The sequence below is a fragment of the Octodon degus genome, unplaced genomic scaffold (genome assembly GCF_000260255.1).
Source record: "Octodon degus isolate 3935 unplaced genomic scaffold, OctDeg1.0 scaffold00156, whole genome shotgun sequence".
Lineage (NCBI taxonomy): Eukaryota > Metazoa > Chordata > Mammalia > Rodentia > Octodontidae > Octodon > Octodon degus.
The window spans coordinates 6060975-6081062 of record NW_004524732.1 but is presented as its reverse complement, the minus strand read 5'-3'; the positions used below and the strand labels follow the sequence as shown (position 1 = coordinate 6081062).

Genomic DNA, 20088 nt, shown 5'->3' with positions numbered 1-20088 from the left:
TATTTGGTACAGAATCTCACTACACAGCTCAGACTTGTAGTGGTCCTCCTGTTTTCAGCCTCCCCAGTGCTGGGATTACCTGTGGGTACCACCGGGTGGAGTTGGGGGTGGGGGTGCGTGGTCCCTGCGCTTGCCAAAGCAGGCACTTGGTCCACTGAGCTATCACGCTGGCCCTCCTCACCTGCCTTTGAGCAAAGGTTCTGTAAGAGAATCCAGCCATAGGGAAAATGATGTGAGGGACTGTTTCCTTCAGAGCATTGATGCTTAACCCTTGCAGAACCACATTGGAGCAGAGCCATGGACCCGAACAAGACAGAATGCCTACAGGTCTTTTTCTTGTGGGCTTTTCACAGGCTGTGCCCCCCCACCAGGGTACTTTCTCTCCCATCTCTTGGCCCAGGTAACATGTGCTCGTCCTGAAATAGCTACGCTGTCACTTCCTCCAGGAGCCTTCCTCTGACCTTACTCTTCAGGTTCACTCTTGGAGACCTGTTGCATACTGATAATAGCCTGTATGCTCCGTTAGTGGCATCATCATCTTGTGTTTCCGTACTCTGCCCCAGCACAACTGGAAGCTCATGGAGGCCTGCGCTGTCTCTTGTATCCCCAGTCTAGCAGTCAAGCATCCCGTGACCACTGGCTGGTGAAGGGTGGGATATTATCACCCCCAAAGCATTGCTGTGAGGCCTGGCTGGTAATAGGCAGGAATTAGGTGGGGACCCTCCCAGTACTGAAGAAAATAACTCAAGTTACTTTTTTTTCGGCTGACTCTGGCTGCCTTAGAGTGGGTCTGGTGCAGCATGTGGAGCTGGGAATTGAATCGCAGTCCCCGGCGCCTGACTGAGTTTGCCCAAGCAGGCGCTTTAAACAACTGAGCTAACCCGCAAGCCCACTCAAGTTACTTTTATGCTGGGTATGAATCCTATACTGGCTCCAGGGAATCCAAGTACTAGAGTATTATGTTGTGCTAAATTGTTCAGGCTGGCCTCATACTCATAATCCTCCTGTCTCAGCCTCTCAGAGTTGTGGAATTACAGACATACACTATCACACCTGACTCTCCTGTCAGTTAGTGCATGATGATTTCTGGATTTTGCCCAAAAGGAGGGGGAGGAGGAATATTTTATACTATTGCCTAGAGGGGGTGAGTCATGGTAAACCATAACTTTTACCTTTGCCCACCTATATCCAAGGTTAATAGTTCATTTTTTTAGGTTGACATTAACTCTCTCTTATTACTAGTAAACTGCCTTTTTGAAACTTTATTGCTGGGAGGAGGAATCTCTGAAGCAAGCTGGGGTTATTTTTGATTTATACTGATAAGCTCGTAGATTTCCTTTCCCTGCCATCTGAGACAAAATGCCACCCACTCAGAGGCCCCTGCCCCTGGAGTCCCACCATTGTCACTACTTTCTGCTTACTAATAGACCTTTGTTTAGCAGCAGCAGCACACCAGGCACTGATCTATAAACAGCATGTGTGTCTGTGTATAAGCTCCAGCTGCCTCAATCAATGAGGAGCGGGTGGAAGGCTTTCTCCTTGGCTTTATATACAGTAATCACTCTGTTGTTGTATTTGGTAGAAGGCTGGCTCAGGTAGACCTCGCTCTGCATTCTCTACTACTACTCATGCTGGGCAGCAGGGCTGATGGCCATGTCTTCCACAGGCCTCCAAATGAATGTGTTGGATATGCCACAGGCTTGGACTCATGCAGCCGTTGGACGCCAACTCCACTTTACTGGGGAAATCCTAAAGGGAAATAACGCAGTACTGTACTGTGCTCATACCCTTTGGGCCTAATTCAGCTCCCCAAATGGCCTTGTGCCCTACTTCAAGGACAAGGAACCACCCTGTCCTCACCTCCTACCCTACTCAGGCCGCCAAAATTTAAAGAGCAGCTCAGCCCCACTTTCTGATACCTGTAAACCTGATTAGCCATGGAGCTAATTCTCCTCCTCCCAAGGTAGGGCATGGAGTAGTAAGCCTTCCATTACTCCCTAAACTTCTCCAACAAGTTCATTTTCATATCTCACTTGTCTTGCTTTTATACCAAACCACGTATCTTTACTCATCTAGACAAGCTTTGCCCTGCCCTAGCACTTAAAAATGGTACAAGCCTAAGTATGGCTATGAAAAACTTCAGAAGACTGAAAACTTAAAAAGAGAATGAATAGAGGATTTTTTTTTTTTTTTTTTTTTTTTTTTTTTATGTACTCCTACTACCATTTATGGGTAGTTTGGGTTTTTTGTTGTTGTTGTTGCTGGGGATCAAATGCAGGGTTTTGCAGTTGAGAAGCTAAGTATGATTGCTTGATTGCTTTCTCCTTCTTTTTTTTTTTTTTTTTTTTTTTTTTGGTCTTTTTGAGACAGGGTCTTACTATGCAGTTCAGGCTGGCCTTGAGCTCACTTTGTAGCCCAGGATAGTGTCCATCCAACTCTCAGTGATTCGTGATTCTCCTGTTTACAGCCTTCCAAGTGCTGGGATTACAGGTGTGCACCACCATGTTCGGCTAAAGTATAATTTCTAGTTTACAGATGATTTTAGTGATAAATAGAAAGGATATAAAAAGGAATAAAGTAAACTTTGTATCCTGCAACTTTTCAGTTACTTTCAGATGTAGTCGCTGGCTGAATGATCTCTCCAAATTCTTTCTTTTTTTTTCTCCAAATTATTTTTATGAGCCTTGGTTTGAGTTTATGCATCCATGTCTGCTAGCTGTCCTTGTGGGTCACTGAGCCCAGTGGGCATCTGCGGGGCAGTAGCAGAGCCAGTGTACAAGTTGAAGAGTCATTTGGGTTTTTTTGTTGGTGGTGGTGGTGGGGTTTGTTTGTTTGTTTGTTTGTTGTAGAGTTATTTGTGTACCTAGCCAGGGAAACCATGTGGGGAGAGACCTTGGACCTTGAGTGCGCCACATGGCAAGCATCACTGACTAAACAGTTGCTTAACTCAGCAGATGCTGGTGGAGCAAAGCCAGTCTAAAGACTTTGACAGGTGCTGGAATTGCAAAGATTCGTAAGAAACTGTCCTTGGCCTTGAGGCAATTGTAGTCTAATTGGGAAAAAAGACACATATAGTTGCCTTTAATGCCAAAATACTGGGCTGGCCAAATAGCTCAGTGAATTAAAGCATCTGCAAGCAGGCACAGGGGCCAGGGCTTCGATCCCTGGGCCTACTGTGCTGGCCCTGCCCCCCCCCCCCCCCCGGGGCACGCTGAGACGGAGATTGAGACTGGGCATGGTGGCGCGCGCCTGTAATCCCAGCACTTGAAAGGCTGTAAACAGGAGACTCACTGAGTCCGATGTAGTAGTGAGATCCTGAACACCATGTAGACCTTCCCTAAAAGTACAAAACAAAGGTACTATTAGAGCAGCTATAAAACTTTGAAATCATAAAGCCTAAAAGAAATGAATTAACTTGTGTTGGGCATGAGGTATGTGCCATAACTATGCTAGACACATTTCAAGGTATCGATGGTGGTTTTGTAGTTGATGTGAGCGAAACACCTCACACTGCCAAACAGAGCTACATATGTACCTAGCGAAATTATGTACACAGGCTGGGGAGGAGCTCAGTGGGACAGCACTTGCCCAGCAGACAGGAGGCCTTGGGTTCCGGGCCCAAAAGAGACCACGTATTGACGCACTGCGTGGCTACTCTGTGTTCATATACGTCCCACTATTGTCTTCATGTGCACGCATATGTAGCTGACAAGGCTGTTTTTGTGAAGACCAGTGAGCCTCAGCCTAGCACAGAAGACTTGGCGGTTCAAATTCGTTATCACTGCTGGGCCGAAGTCCTCTGACTGCCCTATGACCTCAGGCTTTGCCTAGTTCTTGCCTCATTGTATAACTTCTCTTTTAACTCTAGAAGTATTATGAAATGGGGCAGGGGATATAACTCCATGGCACAGCAGCTGCCTGGCAAGTACAAGGTCCTGAGTTCGATTCCTGGTACAAGAAAAAGAGAAGTATGAAACAGACATCATTATCATGCCTGCTTTTTTTTTTTTTTTTTTTTTTTTTTTAACAGAATAGAAAACTAAAATTCAAACCACATGCTGGCAGAACTTTCTGGAAACATTCTAGACTTGCACTATGTGGTCACTGACCAGTAAATAGCTACCGTGACTAAAGTACTTGAAATGTGGTTTATGCAATTGTAAAATAAAATAAAATTTTACTTCATTTTTTTAGGTTTTTTTAAAATATTTTTATTGAGAACCAAATAGCAATGAGCTTCACAACCGATTACTAGCACATTTTCAATAATGCATATTGTTGTCCTAATGGTTATTTATGGTACAAGATGCAGATTTGATATCCAGTCTCAAACACTATTTTCATTTTTATTTTAATGGCCCCATGTGGACAGTGGCCACTCTTAGCTCAGGCTTAAGGTGCTCCGTAAGATCCTGTGAGATCTCGCCTCCATTGGCCCTATTACAGAGCCATCAGCATTGTGGTTTAGTTAATTGTCTTTTTTCACTTGACTTTGAACTCCTTAAAAGCAGGTCAGTAATCGGTGTTTATATTTTCCCACCTAACAGTGAACTGGCACATATGGAATAAATGTGCATTGGGCTGGGAATGTGGCTCAGTAGTAGAACACATGCCTGAGGCACCAAAAACTAATATAAATGCAGCCAACACTTGGGAGGCTGAGGCAGGAGGCGAGCCATGAGCTTGAGGCCAACCTGGGCTACACAGTAAGTTCAAGACTAGCTTTGAGGCTGGGTATATAGCTCAGTGGTATGAATGCCTGCCTGGCAAGCACAAGGTCTCAAGTTCGATTCCCAGTACCACAAAACAAAACAAAAAGGCCAGCCTTAGTGAGATCCTGTCTCAAATAAATAGGTAGGTAGCTAGGTAGCTAGGTAGGAAGGTAGGTAAGTAGGTAGATGAATGCCCATTGACTATTAAAATGCATGACATGTACAAAGTTTGGTTGCATTATTTTCTGAAGAATTTCAGTTCATTGAAATAGTAATATCTTATATTGATTTCCTATGGCCTTACTAGGTGTGAAACAAAAATTTAAAAAGCAAAGCTGGGCTGGTGAGATGGCTCAGTGGTCTAAAGCACCTACTTAGAACAAGCTTAGCAAAGCACAGGGAGCGCGGTTCAATCCCCCAGCACCACATGCCAGCCCGCCCCGCCCCCTGGTGGGCTGAGCTGGCCACACACACACACACACATACATAAATAAATTTTTTAAAAATTAAAAATTAAAAGCAAAGCTGATTTGACCTCAGAGGGAAAAGAAAACCACTCATAAAATCAGTGTGCATGTATACCAGTGTTTTTATCTTGCCTCTGATAAAGGTCTATGACTCCTTTGGATTTAACAGTGTACCCTTTGCCCAACCCCTGCCTGCACTGAGGAGGGATGCAGTACTAGAAAGTGCCCCAAGGGTTACGCCCAGTTCCTCAGGGATGAGGGACTCTTCCAGATTTACTCAAGGAGGGCCCTGTAGTCCAGTCCCAAGTGGCTAAATCTCTTCTTCTCTCCACAGGGAAACAACTGGAAGGCATCTGGTAAGTTGTGGGAAGCCCTCTGGTGACCACTTAGAGCACCTTACACCATGCAAAGTCTCACACCCTAAACTCAGCCACAGTTCTCCACTAGGGCTGTTGTTTTGTACCTCCACCCTCTTCTATGGCAGTTATTTGGCAGCGTCAAGAGACACTGTTGGCCAGGTGTGGTGGTGCACGCCTGTAATCTAAGCACTGGGGAGGGTGGTACAGGAGAATCACCTTGAGTTCAAGGCCAGCCTAGGCTATATAGCGAGACCTTGTCTCAAAAAAGAAAGAAAAAGACGTTGCTGTTTGTCATGGCTGAGGGAAGATGCTGGTGGATGCAGAGAGGCCAGGAAAGTTGCTCAGTGCCCTGTAATGTGCGGGATACCCCACAACAGTGAGCCAGCCCCCGTGTCAGCGTACGGAGTGCAGAAGCCCTGATCTGGGTGAGTTCATCCAGCTGCAGATACTGCAGGGGCCAGGGGGATTGTGTCACAGCTGGGGATGCGACTCAGCACTTGCCTGTGGCACACATGAGTCCCTGGGTGCAACCCCCAGTGCCCAGAGAATCCAAAAACAAAGCATACCTGTGCTGAAAGTGTATGGACTTTCTAAAAATTATTCTCTAAACGATAGAGCATAACAGTGCTGTGGTTCGAAACCCAGATACTCAAGCCAATCCAGACCTGTGCTGAAGGCAAACTCAGGCCACCAAAAAAAAAGAGCATAACTATTTGCATGCAGTAGGTATTATAATTAAGTCATTTTGAAATGATTTGGAGATGTACATAGGTTCCAGACAAATACTGTGCACCATTTTAAAAGAGATTTGTGCATCACAGATTTTGGTGTCTGTGGTGGTAGAGCTCAAAAACAATCCCTGCGGACAAGGGGGCCAACCTTATCTTATTCCTGCCTCTATTTGGTCAGCTTTGTAAGGCTGCTCACCACAGTGCCACCCCTGGGGAGAAGGTGTTCTCTTGCTGTGTAGTGCTTGCCTTTCTGGGTCAAGTCTGGAGTTTCTGACTCCCCTTGTCTCTCTGCACAGGCACACCTCCATAGTTGTACACAAGGATGAGTTCTTCTTTGGCAGTGGCGGCATCTCCAGCTGTCCCCCGGTGAGTGTCTTCCTCTGGGCCCTGCCCCGTGTCTTAGGCTGCTAGGAGTTCCCACAGACTAAAAATTTTGCTTCTGCTATGTGCCTCTGTCCTCCTGCGCGTTGCATGGAGGCCTCACCACCACCTTCAGATTTGTTCAAGGCCTGGGTGTGCAGAGCACTTGCCTTGCGTGTGCAAGGCCCTGCATACCATCCCTAGCCCTGCACAGCCCCTAAACGTGGCCTACTGAAGAGGCCCATCCCAGACACACAGCCAGTTGCACTTCTCTCCCCTCCCAGGGCATCTACGGGTCCCTCTGAGCGTGCGCTCTTCCAGCCCCACCTCTCCCCACTCCTTGAGCAACCCTGGACATGTGACTCTGTACTCCTACCCAGTGCACCTCTGGATCTTCCTCCCGTGGGCCCCTCTATCCTTCAGGTCTAAGCCTGGCCAAGCCTTGGCCTTCCCCTCAGACTGAAAGAGTCCCCTGACATATGTACTAGTGGTCTTCTGTACTTTTCCAGCTCAGCCTTTATTGCTACTTGTAATCACACACTGGCTGTATTTTTTCGTCTTGATACCTGTTTGTCCTGTGAGTGACTGCAGTATCTGTTAGTGACTTTTCAGTCTCTCTCAGCACTGAACTATTTAGCCCCTTAGCATTGTCTGTCCTGCTCACCATGCTGTCCCCAGTGCTTAGACCACATCACCCACATAAGAGGCACTCAGTGCTGTGAATTAATGACCTCGTGCAGCTCTGCTCTAGAATGTTCTCCCTTCCTGGATCTGTTCTCCATATTCCTGTCACTTCCCTTTTGTTGGTATCCCCTCCTGGGGCCCTGTCTTTCCTTTAGTCTCCTATGACAGCAGTCTGTTAGAGTGTGGTCAAGATTTTCTGTGCCCTTCCAGGGGCCAGCACCCCACCCTGCCCTTTCGCCATCAGCAGATTGGCCTCAGATCAAAAGTTACCTAGACTGTGGGAATATTTGCAGTCCTGCCAGATTCCTCACACTCCTTCACAATTTCCCATTGTTAAAAAGAACGTCCAATGTCACAAAAAAAATAGTCTGTGTTCTTTCTGAATGTACGTGTGGAGAGCAGGTGTGAGGCATTTCTAGTTATCTATTCTGTCCTTGTAATCAGGCATGTTAGGGACAAAAGAGATTGCAGATTCTGGGTTTCTCCCTTTATCAGCTGAATGAGTGGACAGCAGAAGTTGCAAGAGAATCAGCTTCTCGGGCCCCCAAAAGCAAGAAGCCAGCGTCATGCTCTGCTGGCAGCACATGGCCGTGGAAAGAAAGCTGTTGTACACTTTGTGCAAACAGGAAACAGCCCTCTCCATCTACCCAGCATGTGCGAGAAGTTAAAAATAAGTTGTTAAAACAGTGCTTTTGTGGTCTTCTGTGGAAAGCCACGTTCAGAAAATTCAGCAGCTGGCTAGGGTTATAGCCCATTGGTACAACGCTTGCCTAGCATATATGAACAAGGGGTTTTTTTGGTTGGTTGGTTGGTTGTTTTTGTATTTTAGGACAGAGTCTACAGGGTCTCACTGCTGTAGATTGGACTCACAGTGATTACAGGCGCGCATCACCACACCCAGTCTCAATAGCTGTCTCAGCACACCCCAGGGGCGGGGCCAGCACTGCAGGCCTGGGATCTGAGCTCCTGGTCCCTGCATCTGCCTAAGCAGATGCTTTAATCCACTGAGCTATTTGGCTGGCCCTTGCCTAGCATGTATGAAGCCCTGGGTTCAATCCCCCATACAAAAAAAAAAAAAAAAAATGGAATTGGTGATTTAGTGACTTTCTTTGGGTTGGCTTTTCTAGGGAGGAACATTGCTTGGGCCTCCAGACTCTGTGGTTGATGTGGGGAGCACTGAAGTGACTGAAGAAATCTTTCTGGAGTACCTGTCCTCCCTGGGGGAGTCTCTGTTCCGGTAAGTGGAGGCCGCATGGTAGTTACCCGCATTTGTCTTCCCGGGAAGGGAGCCACTGCGCCTTGTCCTTGTGTTGCCCAGTGCAAAGCCTGGCCTGGTTTTTGCTGACTGAATGTGAAGATAAACCAGGTACCATGCTACAAAAACCCACAGTTGTTTCAAGGCATCTATTCCATAGCAGCATGAATTCTGCTAGATTTTTTTTTTTTTTAAACTGGGGATCGAACTTAGGACCTTGCACTTGCCAGGTAGGCACTTATCCACTGAGCTATCTCCCTGGTCCTCTAGAACTTTTAAAGGAAAGGCAGATTCTTCATTTCTTCTGATTAAAATAAGCAAATGCTGTTCTCTACCTTCACTGGCTAGATGCTTTGTCCTGGACATTAAAAATTAAGTCTGTGGGCCAGGGAGATGCAAGGTCCTGAGTTCAATCCCCAGTACTGCAAAAGAAAAAAATAAAATAAATTAAGTCTATAGCAAGGTTGGGGTGAAATGCAAACTAGAACAGATCTCACTTCAGCTGAGGGTGAAGCTGTGGCTCAGTGGTAGAACACTTGCTTCGTAAGCCCATTCCACCCCCAACACCAAAAAAAGAAAAAAAAAATTTTAAGCAATTTCAGTAACCGTTTCCCTCCTTTTGGGTGGGGGGGGCACAGAACTGGGGATTGAACTCAAGCCCTTGCGCTTGCCAGGCAAGTGCTTTTCTACTGAGCTATCTCCCCGGCCCCAACAGTTTCCCTCTAGAGAGAAACTTCTCTTGTGAACATGGAAGATTCTGAACTGTACAATCCAGAGCTGGCGTGGTGGCACACATTTGTAATCCCAGCACTGAAGAGACTGAGGCAGGAGGATTATTGAGAGTTCAGCAGCAGCCTAGGCTACAAAGTGAGCTCAAAGCCACCCTGAACTGTAGAGTGAGACTCTCAAAAAGACAGACAGACACACAGCACAGTCCACATGTTTAGCGCACCCTTCCCATAGAAATCAGTTCTGAAAGGCCCAGGATGTCAGATCACGCAGTCCTTTAGGTGTGTGGAGGGGCAGTCGAGCGCTCGCCTCAGCTCTGCTCCCCCTCGCCTGGTCCACGTGCTTGTTTTATCGTCTCTCCTCCTCCACATTTCTCACCCTGCACAGAGGTGAAGCCTACAACCTCTTTGAACACAACTGTAACACCTTTAGCAACGAAGTGGCACAGTTCCTGACCGGGCGGAAGATCCCATCTTACATCACTGACCTGCCCTCTGAAGTCCTTTCCACGTAAGTGCAGCTTCTGGCTCTGGCCCTGCTTGGCCAGCTTTGAAAATCCCCAGTAATATGCAGTGTCCCTCCACAGCCCGTATCCACCCTCCTGAGAGGGAACCAGAACCCTCCCAACTGGGAGGACCTGTCCCAATAGCAGTCTCCACACCACAGGAAGCCATCGCCATTCCCCTACCCACTCCTGCACCTCAGCATCGCCTCCACCCTCATCAGAGTCAGGCCAACCCCACCCTGGCCTAGGTCCAAGCTCAGAATTTAGAAAACAAGTCAAGTATGGCGGTGCACACCTGTAATCCCAGCACTCAGGAGGCTGAGGCAGAAGATCACCAAAAGTTTGAGGCCAGCATGGACTATATAGTGATTTTGAGATAGGCTGAACTATACACCAATACCCTGTCTCAAAAACAAGGAATTTAGAAACCCCTCAACCCTGGCTTTAGGTTTTGGACAAAATCTTGGCACCTGTCTGCACTGTGTGAAGCACGCCGCTCAGAGCAGCGCCCAGCTCAAATGCAGTGTCCGAGTAGCCGCAGACGAGGTTAGAGTAGCAGCAAGCAGCTTGTTTGGAGCTGGCTTCTCTTTTGGGTTTTCTTGGGGAAGCACAAGGGGTTAACCCAGGGCCTTGCTCTGTACTTCAGGCTGGCCTATACCTCATGGTGATCCTCCTGCTTCAGCCTCCTGAGTGCTGGGGCTGCAGGTGTGCACACTACACCCAGCTCATTGTTCTTTCTTCCACTGCATTGAGTCCTTTGAGGCCTGCTGAGGTCAAGTTCTTCTTGTCTTCTAACCTTGCACGCGCTGTCAGCCCTCAGGTGATGTTTTCCGGTGGTCCCAGCCATGGCAGGGCCTGTGAGCATCACCAGGCAGCAGCATGTTCTGGAAGACGCATTCCCAGAACAGCACCCTCTCCCCTGCCTCGCTGTCGGCCCATCGACCATATCCATGTGTTGGCTCTGACTGCATGTCTCCTAAACTAGGGTCCTGCCCAGTAGGAATCCCAGCAGGTTGAGCTGGCTCCACAGGTGAGCTGGTTTTCACAGCTGGGTCCAAAGCTCTCAGGAAAAACAAGACAGTGAGGAGCCCCAGTCTCCCAGCCCTGGCCCCACCTTCCTGTCCCTGGGCGTGTGCAGTTTAGGATCTCGGTTTCTGGGCCCTGAGCGAGGTGGAGTAGCTAGAATGTTCTCACTGTTTTCTCGGGGTGGAGTTCCTTGACTTATCTGACTTAGGGCTGATAGTTCTCGATTTCGTCTGTTTACACTTGGGAGTGCTTCGTTCCCTTGAACTTGGGGTGATTTTCCAACATAGCCATGTCCACCAAAGCAAACACCAGTGCCTAGGCATGCCGTGGGCAGCCATGTTTAAGAGGGCAATAACCTTGAAAAGTCTCTAAAACTCCAGTATTTGCTGTGATTTTTCCAGCTAAGTTACCACCAGAGCAACTTGGGAGCCTTTTGCAACATGACAACCACACCTCACTGTGTGTGGTTGTGGCCCCGGGGTGTGGCGGGGTCATGTTTCCTGACTATCTCTGTGCTCCCTGGATGAGCTTGGGTGCCAGCAGAACCTCACTGAGTGCCACCCTCATGCTGACTGTCGTCTTCATGTTCTTGCCATTTTCCCTCAGCTTCCTCTCCAACTTTATCTTCACAAGAATTATAGGTACAAGTACCTAAGTACAGAGAGCTCCAGTTTCCCATGGGCAGCTAGCCTGATCAAACCACACCTCACTCACCAGGGCTTGGAGACGGCAGTACCCACTGATGGCGGCATGGCAGAAATAAAACCCACACAGAGCAGGTCGGGTGTAGGGGCACATGCCTGTAATCGCAGAATTTGGGGGGCTGACGCAAGAGGACCACTGCATGTTCAAGGCAACCCTGGGCTACCCAGTGAGGCCCTGTCTACAAACTAGAGATGGCTGTTTGAGAGAGGACCTCCATGCTAACCACCTTTGTTGCAGTAACAAATACTTGAGGCCCTCATAAGAGGAAGGTTATTTGGGCTCACAGTGTCTGAGGTTTCAGCCCTTGGGCAGGCAGCATAGGCTGGAGCAGAGCGCTCGCCCCCTGGTGGCCAGGAGCAAAGAGGAGGCAGGTGGCTGGGGTCCCACTCTCTCCGTCAAGGATGGCCCAGTGACCAGGTGCCCTCCCATAGGCTTCGCCTCTGAAGTCTCCTCCACCTCTCAGTAGCATCCCAGCCCAGAAGCAACACATGAGCCTTTGAAGAACAGGTATCCAGACCGAGGCGTGCTCTAGAACACTAGTGAGTGAGCTGGCAACTAAGTGGGAGCTTCTGTGTACCCAGAAGGCCAGAGCTAGGGAAAGCTGAGGCCGGAGGATCGCGAGCTCAGGCCTAGCCTGGGCAACTTCGTGACTTAACGAGACCTTTTTCTCAAAATTTTAAACAACAGCTGGAATGTAGCTCAGGGTGAAGGCCCCAGGGTCAATTCTAAGTACCAGAAAAGTTGCCTGAGATCCCAGGGCCATCCTTAGTGTAGGGACGCTGCTGCCCCCTCCACGTGCCCCAGCCCAGCCCAAGTGATCTTGTCTCTCTCCCCACAGGCCCTTCGGACAAGCCCTCCGGCCCCTCCTGGACTCCATCCAGATCCAGCCTCCTGGAGGGAACACGGTGGGCAGGCCCAATGGCCAGAGCTAACCAGACTGCTCGGGACGCCCCCCTGCCCTGCAGGGATTTTCCTTTTTAAACACAGCAAACCCTACCAAATTTCTATTTTATAATTTTACATCGGAGCTAACAACCAGGGGACGGCTTTTTACATTTCCCAAGGAAGGAGCTCATCAGGCTGCATGTAGGACAATGCTGCTAAGAAATGAAACAAAACGCCCCCCCTCGAATAGTATTATACTAATTTATTAAGGCTGTCTTGTCTGTGAGTTCACTTTTGACGCTGTTTCCTAAGCGTCCTCCGCACTGGAGAAAGGAAGGGGGTTTGTTTTAGCAGTAGACAAGAGGGACAGTTTGGGGGAGCCTCAACCTAGAACTTCTTTCCAGAGAATACCCACCCAGATTGCCACACCTGCAGGACCAGGGAGTTCTCCAACACCCATGACTCGGAAGCAGTTACTGTTATCATTAAATGAACCAAAGGATGCGGTGCACATGGGGCCGGTTGCAGGATGACTAACCTGATCTCCGTGAGCTTTCACCAGACCTCTGTCACCTTCCCTCCTCTGCCGCAAGCATGGGCCCAGGGCTGCAGCAATCACAGCCTCAGAATCAGAGGACAGTGACAGCCAGTACCAGGCCAGAGAAACAGGATAAAGCCATTCCTCTTCCCACCCAGACTGGTGCCAATCCTCCGCCATTGATTTGGGAAACCCGCCTTGCTGCATGCCAGTGAGGCTGCTGTTCCTGAGCTATCGGACCTGCCACAATCAACGGGTTAGGCCAGAACTGCAGATACCCAGGGCTTCTGTCTGCAGAGAAACCACACCCAGCCCTGTATGCATTGTTCAGTTAGGGACTGAGGGGACACAAGTCCCAGGTGAGGAGATGTAGAAGGAATATGATGCAGAATCAAGGTGGCAAGAAAATGATGTTGTTTCCAGTAGGACTTCTCCATTGTCCTGAGGAGAAGGATATGCACTTTGAGGGTGCATATCCTTTTCATTATCATTCTGGCTCTAAGGAGGTGCTGCTGGGGTGTGAGTGGGCATTTTACTAATGACTTACTGCTGAGCTTATAGACAGCAGTCTGGAAGTTTCAGATCTGGGCCGCTTTTCAGACTGTTTCTCACAAGCTCCCGTGGGCAATAGGGGGGCGAGTGGGAGAGACTCAGAGCTGCCTGCCTGCGCCCTCCTGCCGTGGCTCCCTGCCCCTCTAAAATTTGAGTCCATCTGCTCCTTCCAGGACAGGGCCCTTTCCTCCCTAAACTCTGCTCAACCCAGCCCCGCCCCTGCGGTCTGCCATTAGCTATAGCAGTTGGCATCATCAGGGTCCCAGCTAGAGGAAAAGATGTCGTTCTGCCTTGGTGTCTGCCTGTGACCTGAGCAGGGGCATGTCCAGCTGGTATCAAGTGGCATTTTAGAATTTAAGGCCAGGCCAAATAAGTGAGCAGCTTATTTCTCAGACTTAACGTGTAGTAGTGATAAGTCAGAGCAGAAGGCAGCAGGCTTGCTTGGTGCTGACCTACTGGCACCTTCAAAGAGAACGGGTGTCAGGCTGGGTTTCTTCCCAAAGGGTGGCCGGTTGGCCTAGGCCACTGCCCAGTGTCCCCCTTTCCCATCTGCCTGAAGCGTTCATCTCTATGCAGAGGGTGCCGAGCTTTTCTCCTTGTCTCGTGTCTGGGCTCAGCTGGTTTTGCTCCTTCCAGCAGTCACCTTCACCCCCAGGGCTGAGCTCTCCTGAGTGACTCCTGGAGGGAATTAAGAGTCACTTGATTCCTTGAACGCTGCCCTTCATGCCCAGCAGCCATTTGTGCCAATGCCTGTGCCCTGGGTTGTGGAAGATGGAAGGGTTGGCAAGCAGTGACCAAGGGCTGTGGGGGGCAAGCAGTCCTCCCCTGTGCAAGTCTTGCAGAAGCCAGGCCTGGGCTAGGCCCCCCAGCACCATCCCACATTTCCGTCCATCCCAGAACCTCAGGAGCACACAGGACTAGCCAGCTCCATATGGGTGCACTTGTGACACGGTTAGAGGTGCACTGACAGAGAGGGACGGAAGGAGGAGAGCTGAGACCATCACTCCTCCCAGAAAGATAGCTCAGACCTTTGAGATTGCGTTATGCCCTTGAAGTCAGGTTGATAATTGTGTCTTGTACAGGGGTGTTTGCTAGTTTTCATTGGTGTTTTTCTAATGCAATAAACTCATTTCTGCCTGCTGCATTTGAGTGGTGCTCAGATCCCCTCACTGTGTCGGGGGTGAGGCAAGCCCAGGCCACCCTGTCTCCCTCAAGCTCTTAACTTGCTGAGGCCGTGCTGCCTTTGCAGGGTTGTAAGCCTGTGGATAAGTGGTGACTGAGGAAGGATGTGTGGCTTTCACCACCAGTCTGCAGAGGTAGGGCTAGGGCTCAGACTACTACAAGCCCCAGGTCACTGCCTAGGAATGGTGGAGTGGCTTCTGATCTAAGGTCTTTGCTAGATGACTCATCAGGGGGTGACTGACCTCACCAAGGTTAAGTCAAGGCTTGAACCCAGGACCTTCACACTGAGCTACATCCCCAGCTTGTTTTTATTTAGAGACAGACTGGGCTTAAACTTGGAGTCTTCCTCCCTCACCCTCTTTGAGTGCAGGGATTACAAGTATGCACCACCATGCCCAGCTGCTACTTGTTCCATGTTGGTTATGAGTTGGGTTCAAGGACCAGGGGCCTCCCTGCCTGCCACAGTGGCATTCTTAAACGGTGTCAGGGTTGCTGGCTGTGTCTGCAGCCTTGTCATCCAGCTGTGGTGGACACCTATGGGCCCAACTGGCCAGAATGCTTCCACACAAACCTGAGGTGGGCAGATTGGCAGCACTTTACCAGGGAGAAAATAGGCAGAGAAGCAAGATGCCCAACTGGCAGGTGGTTGAGCCCGCACTCAGATCCAGGCCACGTTCTCACAGCTGCTCTCTGCGCCTCGTCATGAGTCCCTCCCCTCCCCAGTGTACTAGTTTAGGAATAGAATGGGAGGTGCTAGCCTGCCTTGGCTTCTGCTCCTGAGAGCTGACCTGTTCAGGCGGGGAGTCCCCGAGGGCCCACTCGGCTGGCACAGCCTGTGCGGAAGACCCCTGGGCCCATCTGTTTCCATTTCTCTCTTCTGTGAATTTGAAAATGGTACCCATCTTGCTGCCTAGGGAGAGCGAATATACAGCCCAAATGCTCAGTGAATGTCAGGCTATGGGGCCAAACCCTCACTAGCCATTCCTGCCTTGCAAGCTGGAGGGACGCGGTGGGCCGTGGTCTACGAGAGACGTGCACCCTGGAGCAGCCCTGGATGAGATTTCGCAGCTACAGGACAGCACAGCCCTGAGAATCAAGCCAAGGCCAGCTGGGAAACTGGAGCCAGCCACCATCCACCACTTAGCCTGCTTCTGTGAGCTTCCAAGGGGCTACCTCAGCTTTGAGTTGGAGTGTTCCTAAGTTTCTCAGTATTGTTCCAAAATACTTTTTAGCTGGACATGGTGGCACTCATCTGTAATCCCAGTGCTCAGGAGGTTGAGGCAGGAGGACCACCATGAGTTCCAGGCCAGCCTAGGTTACATGGTGAGTTAAACACCAGCCTGAATTACAGAGGGAGATCCTGCCTCAAGAAGAAGAAAAGGGGTTGGGTATATAGCTCAGTGGCACAGCCTCTGCCTGGCAAGCATGAGATTGTGAGTTTGATTCCCAGTACCAAAAAAATTAAAAAGGAATAAAATAAAGGGTCAGGGAGATAGCGGCATAAGCACTAGCCTGGCAAGTGCAGAATCCCAAGTTTGATCCCTAGTACCACAAAAATAATTTAAAAAATAAATTGAAAATCCATCATCCTAAGAAAGAATACAGCCTTGTAGATGAAAACATCCACTCAGGCATCTCGCTTTGTGCTCCTAAGGTGCAGTGAACGTGTGGGGCAGTGAAGCTGTATGTGCCCAGCCCCCAGGGCTGCGAAGTGGGGGTGGGGTGGTGACACGAGGAGGACACTGCTCCCAGAAGGATCAGTCCAGGTGCTAGGCAGTGGAGCTGTGGCGCCCACCTGCTCCTGCTGGGACACTGGGGTGCAAACTGGGCCCTGTGATCCTCACCTTTCAGGGGCCCAGCAGCAGCCTAGTTTGCCACTAAGCACATCCTCAGCCCAACCCCAGAGCACCGCCGTACTTGGGAAGGAGGAGGAGGAGGAGTGTGGCTCTGAGCCTGGTTGCAGCTCTGTCCCACTGGGGACAGAGCGACACAGTCTCACTGTAGTGAGAGAGGCGGACACCAGGGGCGCTGTGCACCCGCGGACCCGCCAGCCACCGCCCAAGGTCTTGGTCCTCACCTCATGATGGCCGCTCACGCTTGTCCTGGACAAACTGGTCCAATCCCATACTCTGATGCAAAGTGACCATCACGCTGGTGGTTTCATAACCTCTGTGCTGCAGTTGCCCACTCCACCTGGATCCTCTCACCCAGCCTGTATTCAAGGCTAGAGGCTCGGTGCTGTCCCCCACAAGAATGACAGACAGGGCTGGTGAGATGGCTCAGTGGTCTAAAGCACCTACTTAGAACAAGCTTAGCAAAGCACAGGGACCGTGGTTCAATCCCCAGCACCACATGCCAGCCAGCCCTGCCCCCTGGTGGGCTGAGCTGGCCACATGCACACACACACACACACACACACACACACACACACACAAATAAAATTTAAAAAAAAAGAATGACAGACAGCGGTCAGAGGGGTTAGGTCATAAAGTTCTGGACCTGCCTAGGCACCATGGGACACACCTGTAGCCTCAGCTGCTCAGGAGGGTGAGGCAGGAGTAGCTCAGAGAGTTCTAGGCCAGCCTGGGCTATGTAGTGAGTTCAAAGCCAACCTAAACGACATAATGAGACCCTTTCTCAAAACCACCAAACAGTAACAGTAAGAAATACAAAGGTCTGGAGGTATACAGCTCAGGTGGAGTGTCCCAGGTTACTTCCTTCCCCAGCACCAGAGACAGCACCAACTCTGGACCTTGAGCAAAGCTTCCTGTCTGGGGCCTCCATTTCTTCATCTGTAGTATGGAAACCACAGATCAGATTGGACTCAGCACTAAGACCTCTCGTGATGTGCCAAGTTCTCCCACTCCCCGGGGCTGGGTTCTGACCCACAGGAACAACTGGTTGTCCCCATGGCTGACGGAGCCCAGCAACAGCCTCCTCCCTGTGACAAACACCACAGCTGTGCCTGCTCCCGCCTGGCCTACATCCAATGGCCTTGTTTATTGTGAAACAATATAAACTCTGCGGGCTTTCTGAAAGGAAAACAAGTACACAACTACACCCCAGCTCCTCTCATCTTCCCCACAGGCAGGCAGGGCTGTCCCAGCAATAGATGAGGGACAGTCTCAGTGGGAGGGACCTGCTCAGTAGCCCTGGGGGAAGGGCAGCCCCACACACTGCCAGCTTGGCAGAACCCCTCCACACACAGGCCACTCTCAGACCAAAACCACTCCCGGAGGTCCAGGAAAAGCAAAGGCAAGCAGCCCCCATATTGGGAAACGACACATTGACACTGCCTTCTACCACAGTTAGGAGCCAGGAGAAAGCAAAGATTTGGAGGAACAGAAACAATCATACAAGTGACCCTAGGGAAGTTACTGTCTCTCTCTGGTGTCAGTATAGCCCTCTGGAAATGGGGTACAGGGTTGTTGGAGAAAGCAAGAAAAATGCCAAGTAAGAGGCTGACATCATGTGCAAAGCATTGCAGCGGACGTCACTGACCTTCCAACCTCAGCCTGAGGTCAGGCGGGAAGGGCCCAGGCCCTCCTTTCTGCCTCCAGTGCAGCCTGTCCTGGCCTCTGGTTGCTGTCAAAGTCACCTTTCTGGCCAGTCCTCCTCTCTTGCGGTCTTGCTCCTTCCTTTCCCAAGGGCCCCCTGAGGCCCCAGCTGAGCACCAGTTGCCAGGGAGGGGCCTTCCTTTTAAAGCAACACACTGGAGAACTGGGGAGATCCCTGCCCCTGGCCTCAGGACTCAGCCTTGGGCTCTCACCCTCTCCCCCAGGCTCCAGTAGCCCCAACAGTGAGATGTGTGCACGGTGAGAATTCTAATTCTGGGAGACCTGAAGGGAAGGTTTTACCAGTACAGAGGGCCACATAAGTGCACTGTGAGTCAAGGCAGATCACCATGAGTTCAAGGCCAGCCTAGGTTATGTAGTGAGTTAAAGACCAGCATGAATTGCAGAGGGAGACTGTCCCAGAAAGAAAAAAAAAGAGCTGGGGATAGAGCTCAGGAGCAAGGCGCCTATCTGTCAAGCATGAAGTCCTGAGATCATTGTGTTGCTTCGGGAACAAAGGCATTGACTCATCTTTGTCTCTGGAAAGGTGGATCCAGATCATAGGAGACAAGACACATGCTACCCCGTGGGCTGTGTCCCACGGCTTCCAGAGCCCAGTGCCAGGGATGGGCACCTGAGTCTGTATTTAATTTGGTTCCTAGGAATCCTTAAGCAACGGAAGTGGCATCTGCTGCCAGGTATTAGAGACCAAACCTAGGCAACTCCAGCCCACCTGCGGGCTCTGGGCAAGGTACATGCTGCAGGAGGGGTCAAGTCGCAGAAACTAGGTCTAGACAGAGCAGGGCCAGCAGGGCAAAGAATCTGATCTCCCCTCCCGCAGCTCTCTGAACACGAAGGCTGGCTGTGTGCAAGGCTGGGGGTACAGCTGGGGGTACAGCTCAGAGAGCAAATGTGCAGAAGGCGCTGGTTTCAATTCTAGCACCACAAAAACAAAGTCTGCCGTCTTCACCCAACAGAAAAACGAAAAACAAAAGGACCTGGGGGATGGTGGCACACACCTAGAATCCCAGCACTTGGAAGGCTGAGGCAGGAGGATTGCCATGAGTTCAAGGCCTGCCATACTGAGTCGAAGTTGGCATGAACTACAGAGCAAGATGCTGTCTCAATAAACAAAACGCTGAAAGTCCATTTCTTACCCACGAATGGTGGTACACATCTGTAATCCCAGCATGCTGGGAGGCTGACGCAGGAAGATGGCCATCCTGGGCAATTTACCAACCTAGCAAGACCTTGTCACAAAATAAAAATACATCCAGGCAAGGTGGTGCATGCCTGTAATCTCAGCACTTGGGAGGCTGAGGCAGGAGGATCGTTGCCAGTTGGAGACCAGCCTGGCCTCCAAAGTGAGCTCAAGGCCGGTCTGAACTATATAGAGAGACCCTGCCTTAAAAATAAATAAACATGGGGCCGGGGAGATGGCTCAATAGAATAAGTGCTTCCCTGGCAAGAGCAAGGGTGTGAGTTCAATCCCTGGTTCTGCCAAAAATAAAATAAATAAATAAAAATACAGAGCATGGTGGCGCACGTCTATAATCCCAGCAATCGGGAGGTTGAGCCAGGAGGATCTCTGTGAGTTTGAGACCAGCCTGGGGGGCTACAAAAGTGAGCACAAGGTCAGCCCAAACTGCATAGTGAGACCCTGGCTCAAAAAAAAATAAAAATACAGTAAGTCCCTGAGTCAGGAGCTTTTGAGCTGTGAATTTTCACAGGCGTACTGTGTAAGACTCACTTTGTCAGACTTAGAAATGAACCTGATTTAGGGCCGGGGAGATGGCTCAGTGGAATAAGTGCTTCCCTGGTAAGTGCAAGGGCCTGAGTTCAAT

General features: G+C 50.1%; 1 protein-coding gene across 1 annotated transcript in view; it reads left to right on the top strand.

The window, feature by feature from the left end:
- Desi1 (desumoylating isopeptidase 1) overlaps nucleotides 1–14652 on the top strand; it is a 21762-nt gene extending 7110 nt beyond the window's left edge. Inside the window, exons 2-6 of the mRNA XM_004642576.3 lie at nucleotides 5514–5535; nucleotides 6566–6635; nucleotides 8441–8550; nucleotides 9685–9807; nucleotides 12372–14652. Coding sequence (XP_004642633.1) covers nucleotides 5514–5535; nucleotides 6566–6635; nucleotides 8441–8550; nucleotides 9685–9807; nucleotides 12372–12465 — 419 coding nt within the window. The 3' untranslated portion in view covers nucleotides 12466–14652. The remainder of the gene's footprint in view (nucleotides 1–5513; nucleotides 5536–6565; nucleotides 6636–8440; nucleotides 8551–9684; nucleotides 9808–12371) is intronic.
- The last annotated feature ends 5436 nt before the right edge of the window (nucleotides 14653–20088 follow it).